The following is a 6,319-nucleotide window of genomic DNA, read 5'->3' as shown; positions in this document are numbered from 1 at the left end:
GCGATTGCACTGGTGTCGAATTATGTGCCCGTAGGCAAGTTAGCTTTCTCGGCATCTGCTGCCTAATCTGTGAAGCAGGAGCCATAGCAGCAATAATGGAGGCACACGGGCTTTTTTGTGGGGGCTGAATAGATAAGAGAGGAATGCAAATGAAAAAAATCTTGCTATGTTGTCCAGGCCGACTTTGAACTATTTGGTTCAAAAATTCTCCTGCTTCAGCCTCTCAGGGAGCTGGGACTTGATACTCAGAAATGTGAGGAGTATTAGCACCTGGTGTAACTATCCCTGCATGCTAGAAAAATTCCTTTGAGCAGCTCCTTAGGGTGGGGATGAATATCTTGTTGTTTAATAAAGTTTAACTTAAAACAGAAGATTTTATGTCTATCTTCTGTCTGTAAATGGAAAATTCTCATGTTCTTTATTCAGGGCTTTCATTTTGTTGTAGCTGAAATCATATTTAGTAACTTATTAATATATGCAAAACAATGGTGGTAGAGGAAACTCAACATTCTCAACATTGCTGTAAAGAAATAATCAAGTTGGAAAAAAGACATCCTCAGCCAGGCATGATGGTGTATGCCTGTACTTCCAGCACTCATAAGGCTGGGGCAGGAGAACAGCTGCGAATTCAAGGCTACTATGGGCTACACCTGTACTATACCGTGAAGTCTACAGCAGCCTGAGGGAAAGTGTGAGCCCCTAGTCTTAGAAAAGAAGTCCTGTATTTTCAACTCAGGAAGTGAGCACATCAACCCCTGTAAGTGCTGACTGTTCAGTGTCTTTTCGAAGCTACCTGACAGTGGGAGAGCGGCTCCCCTTTCTTGGAGATGCTGTTGTAGAATGTACACGGTCGCTGTGGTTTCCTGCACCTCTCCCGGCTGAGAGATAAGCACTTGGCTGAGTCGTCACAGCATGCCCTTGCTCACTGTGTCTTTCTTCATCTCTAGGATGATTGAGGAAGGTGGGAACAAGCGGAAGACCATGGCAGAGAAGAGACAGCTCTTCATAGAAATGCGTGAGTGTCCTGGGCTCTCACACATGGAATACTGGGGGCGGAGGGGGTGTTGTTGTTATTTTACCATGTAATAGTTTTTTTTTTTTTTTCTTTTTTGAGACAGGGTTTCTCTGTGTAGTCCTGGCTGTCCTGGAACTCACTCTGTAGACCAGGCTGGCTTCGAACTCAGAGACCCAAATGCCTCTGCCTCCCAAGTGCTGGGATTAAAGGCGTGCACCACCACCACTGCCAGGCTAAGTAATAGTTTTAGTCAGTTAGAAATTGTATGTTAGAAGCCTTAGAGAGGGAAAAATAGGAGTTACAGGATCATGGAATTGCAGGACTCAAAGCCACACATATTTTTTACTTGAATTGGCTTGAGACTTGAGTTGAGGTTTTTTTCTTTTCCTCTCTCTCTCTCTCTTTCTTCCTCCCCCTCTCTTTCCCTTCCTTTCTCTCTCTTCTTCCCTCCATCTATCCCTCTCTCCAGGGTCTCACTATCTAGCTCTGGGTAGCTAGGAACTTGCTGGGTGGGCCTGGAGGTACCCTGTGAAATAGCTCACACAGCTCTTGCCTGCTTTCTTAGTTAAGGTCATAAAAAGTAAGGCAGAAAGTGTTACATGGAACACCTGTGACTTTAAGCCATGCCTACTGTTTAGAACTCTTTCTGGAGTTGTGACCATAAGCTTGCAGATGGTGGTAAGTGGTTAATAATTAATACATTATATAAATTACCTTTTACTAGATGCTAGGCATACAGTGAAGAGAACCAAGTGTCAGAACAATAGCACTATTGGAAAACCAAAAAGAACGAATTTCATGAAGAATAAAAATTATATTATGAGCTGGGCGCAGTGGTGCCCTCCTGTAATCCCAGCACTCCAGGAGGCAGAGCCCAGGAGAAGCTGATGAAGGGCTCAGCCGGTACCTGGGGAAGAGGGATTCTACAGATTGGAGAGATAATCGGGAGGTAGAAATGACAGAATCAACCAGGTGTGGTGGCACACATCTGTAATCCCAGCACTCAGGGAGCCAGAGGCAGGCGGATCTCTGAATTTGAGGCCAACCTGTTCTACAGAATGAGTTCCAAGACAGCCAGGGCTACACAGAGAAACCCTGTCTTGAAACAAACAAAAAAAGAAAGAAACCCCCAAAACATATTATGATATTAAAAAAATAAGCAGCAGCAGCAGCCCAAAACATGGCCGGAGGAACTGGATGGTCCCCAGAATTTTGTTCTCTTTGGCTGTGTGATACAGACCACCTCACACTTGTTGCCTCTCAGATCCCACAATCGCATTGGTTTGGAGTAGTCATGGTAACCTTTTAAAGACATTTTATAAGTACTACTGCAAAGCTGGGCATGCTCCTGTCCTCCCAGTGCTTGGAGGTGAGGCAGGAAGACCATGTGTTCAGGGGCTACATAGTGAGACCCTATCTTTAAAAAAAAAAAAAAATCACGGAATTGGTGCTGCGTGGCTGAGTCAGGAAATAGGAGGCAGAAACCCAGACTAGGGTGGTTCATGAGGTATTTAAAGAATTCTAGCATCCTGCCTGTTACGAGGTAATTAACAGATGAAGTTTCAGATCTTTTCAGCCCTCAGCATCGGTTGAGTTTGCTGAGACTTAGTGAGTAGAGGCAGAGTTGGGCTCAGCTCAGAGGTTTAGGCTTGATAACTTTGTTAGAGGTAGAGAAGCAGTGTTGGTACTGATTGGGAGGCGGCCAGACTGCTGTTTCTGTGAGGTAGGTGCTTCCCTCTGCCTCACCTTCTGCCTCCAAAGGAAGTGCAGCTGGGCTTGCATGCGGCCTGTCTTCTCTCTTTTCCCCAGGGTCTCATACAAGCTGTCTTTGAACTTACCATCCCCTAGTCTCAGCCTCCCAAGGGTGCACACATGGCTGGTTGTGTTACAGAGTTTTGAATCTGCTTCTCCAACCACAGCCTGGTTTGGATCTTGGTTCCAACACTTAATGATTGTATAGCAAGTTTCTCCCTTTTTTTCCCTTTTTTTTTTTTTAGACAGGGTTTCTCTGTGTAGCTCCGGTTGGTCTGGAACTCACTGTGTAGATCAGGCTGACCTCGAACTTACAGAGCTCCTCCTGCCTCTGCCTCTGCCTCCTAAGTACTGGGATTCAAGGTGTTTGCCACCACTGCCTGCAAATTTTTTTTTCTTCCATTTAAAAAATTTTAAAAGTCTCTGGCACTTTACATTCCTTTATAAATTCATTCATTCTTAATTAATTAATTAATTAATTAATTATCGTGTGTGCATGTGGAGTTCAGGGGATGTCTTAGTTAGGGTTGCTGTGATGAAACACTATGATCAAAGGCAGTTTGGGGTGGAAAGGGTTTATTTCAGCTTACACTTCCAGGTAACAGTTCATCACTGAGGGAAGTCGGAGCTGGAACCTGGAGGCAAGAGTGGATGAAGAGGCCATAGAAGTGTGCTGGTCACTGGCTTGCTCCTCATGGCTTGCTCAGCCTGCTTTCTCAAAGAACACAGGGCCACCAGCCCAAAGGTGGCACCACCCATAATGTGCTGGACCTACTGGATCTTAGAACTCACTCTGTAGACCAGGCTGGCCGTGAACCTGCCTCTGCCTCTTGAGTGCTGGCATTAAAGGCTTGCGCTACCATGCCTGGCTCTATATCTGGATTTTATGGAGGCATTTTCCCACTTGAGGGTCTCTCCTTTCAGGTAACTCCAGCTTGTATCAAGTTGTCATAAAACTGTCCAGCACAGGGGACAACTTGCAGGAGTCAGTTTTTTTTCACTGTGTGGCTGTCAGGGGTAGAATTCAGGTTGTCAGGTTTGGTTGCAAGTACCTTTACTTGATATGCCATCTTGTCAGCCCTTAGGCCAAATTTCTTAATCTCTGTATGCCTCAGTTTCCCCATCTATGGAATAATGCCCACTTACGGAATTCTTGTGATTAGCTACAATAATGCAAGGGAAATGCTCCTCATGGTGCCTGACCAAGTTAACTACATTTGTTAAAATGTTTTAAACAGTTTTTAAAAATTTATTTTATTTTATGTATATGAATATTTTTCTTGCATGTATCTCTGTGTGTCATATGTGTGACTGGTGCCCTTGGAGGTCAGAAGATGATATCCTAAGCTTTTGGAAGTGGAATTACAGACCGTTGTGAGCTGCCCTGTGGGTGCTGGGAATAACACTGGAGACCTCAGGAAGAGCAGCCAGTGCTCTTAGCTGCTGAGCTGTCTCCCCAGCCCTCTTACGGTTCTTTTTCAAACTAAAGCAGTAACTGAAACTTTCTTCTAGTCTTGACCTTCTTAAGTCTGTCAGTGCTCCCTAGATTACTCCCTATGTGATCTAGCTTATACCACATAAGCTGGTGCCGTATCCTTGCTCAGAGCTAGTTTAAGCTTTTTAAAATTAACTTCATGAGAGTTCTACTCCAGAATTTGCCTTTGGCCTCTCCCCCAACTTTTTTTTCCTAGGTCACGAGTTCCCAATTTCTACTTCGTGGCTGTGTTAACTTTTTGTTGCCTGAGATGATCAATTTATAGAGGAACTAAAGGTTGGTTTGTTTCAGAGCTTGGAGGGTTCAGGTTTTTAATAGACACCTCCCTCTTTTTTATTTATCTGTCTGTCTGTCTGTCTGTCTGTCTACCTACCTACCTACCTATTTTGGTTTTGCAGTGCTAGGCATTGAACATTGGGCTTCCAGCATGTGAGCAAATGCACTGTGTCTGAGCTATAGTCTTGGTGGGAGTTCCAGCTTTTGTCTGTTGATCCTTCTGCAGTTGGGCCTGTGGAAAGGTAGCAGATCATGGTGGGGAGGACATGGCAGAGCAGGGGTGCTCACCTGTCAGTGGGATGCAGAAGAAAGAAGGGCTTCATACCACCCTCTTTGGGGCCACATCCTCTGTGACTAGAAGACAAGGTGCTAGCTACCTCTTGAGCCAAATACTACTACTCAGAGATGCCAAACTGGGGACCAAGCCTTTAATACATGGGCTTAGAAGGGCATTAAAAATTCTGAATAACTTGAGTGGGATGCTAATAATCCCAGCAATTAGGAGGCAGAATTAGGAGGATAGGTTTTTGTTTTGTTTTGTTTTTTTTGTGGATAGTAAGTTTGAGGCTGGCCTGGGCTACATGACTAGACCTTGTCTCACAGCAAATCAGAAACAGAAAAACTGATTCAAAAACACAAGAAAAGATTTAGATCATAGCACTTGCACACCATTTCCAGCAAGCTGCATTGGCTTTCACACAGTGCTTCTGTCTCTGTACTTGGTGGATTGTTCTGTTTACCTTTTGGTACTAAGCACAGGGGCTGCCTTTTCTATTCAGTAACCCCTCCCCAAGACAGGGTTTCTCCATCTAGCCCTGGCTGTCCTGGAACTTGCTCTTAGACCAGGTTGGACTCATTCTCTCTGTGTGTGGCCTTTTGAGCTTCCTCACTTTCTTCATAGGAGAAGTTGTATTGGTATCTGGGAAGCCCCACCTCATTCCCAGCTCTGCCTAAGCTCCAGAATAGTTACCCTTGCTTAGGTCCAGATAGATCACAGGTGTCTAGCCTTAGCACTCTAAGTATGTCTAAGGAGTTGGGTTCTTTTTATTAGTTGTAATGCTGAGTCTTCTATTTAGGTTATAGTACATTTTTTATACAAGGTTTGTATAGGCCAAACTTGTCTTGACCTCCTGATGCTGTTGTGTGTACCTGTCAAGTGTTGAAATTACAGGCCTGTGCCACTGTGCCTAGTGTTACCATTTTAAAAGACAACATTAGCTCTTTTTTTTCTTTTTAAGATTTATGTATTTCTTTTATGCATAAGAGTACTTTGTCTGCATGTACACCTATATGCCAGAAGGGGGCATCAGATCACATTATAGATGGTTATGAGCCACCATGTGGTTGCCAGGAATTTTAACTCAGGACCTCTTTAAGAGCAGCCAGTGTTCTTAACCGCTGAGACATCTCTCCAGCCGTCTAGCTCCTGTTTTGTAATTCTCCCTTTTCCTTCCCTTTCCTTGTTTTGTTTTGCTTTGTTTGTGGTGCTGGGGATCAAACCCAGGTCCTCTTGAATATTAGGTTCCTACTTTCTCATGACCTAGCATTCTGGTTAGGGCCTCAGATACTTCTTAATTGAAGAGTAGGGAGGATAGGCATCTTTGTCTCAGCTTTATATCAATGGGGATGTTTCTAATATTGTTCAGAATGATGCTGCTGTTAATTTTATGTTCTGTCAGATTAAGGGACTTTTCCATTCTAATCTGCTAGGACTTTATTTTCTTTCTTTCTTTTTTTCTTTCTTTTTTTCTTTCTTTTTTTCTTTCTTTTTTTCTTTCTTT

The 6,319-nt window shown here is 43.9% G+C and overlaps 1 protein-coding gene across 7 annotated transcripts in view; it reads left to right on the top strand.

The window, feature by feature from the left end:
• Positions 1–947: 947 nt before the first annotated feature.
• Positions 948–6,319, top strand: part of Dtnb (dystrobrevin beta) — a 182,391-nt gene continuing 177,019 nt past the window's right edge. For all 7 annotated transcript variants that reach the window (XR_008722336.1, XR_008722334.1, XR_008722333.1 and 4 more), the window contains exon 1: positions 948–1,015. Coding sequence is in view for 2 of the 7 variants with exons in the window: in XM_055626281.1 (XP_055482256.1) it covers positions 949–1,015 (67 nt within the window). In the remaining 5 variants the exon portion in view is untranslated. The remainder of the gene's footprint in view (positions 1,016–6,319) is intronic.

This window comes from Psammomys obesus, unplaced genomic scaffold, assembly GCF_907164565.1.
Source record: "Psammomys obesus unplaced genomic scaffold, mPsaObe1.curated_primary_1811, whole genome shotgun sequence".
Classification (NCBI taxonomy): Eukaryota; Metazoa; Chordata; class Mammalia; order Rodentia; family Muridae; genus Psammomys; species Psammomys obesus.
Note: the sequence above shows the minus strand (reverse complement) of the source record. Positions and strands in the feature narration are given on the sequence as shown.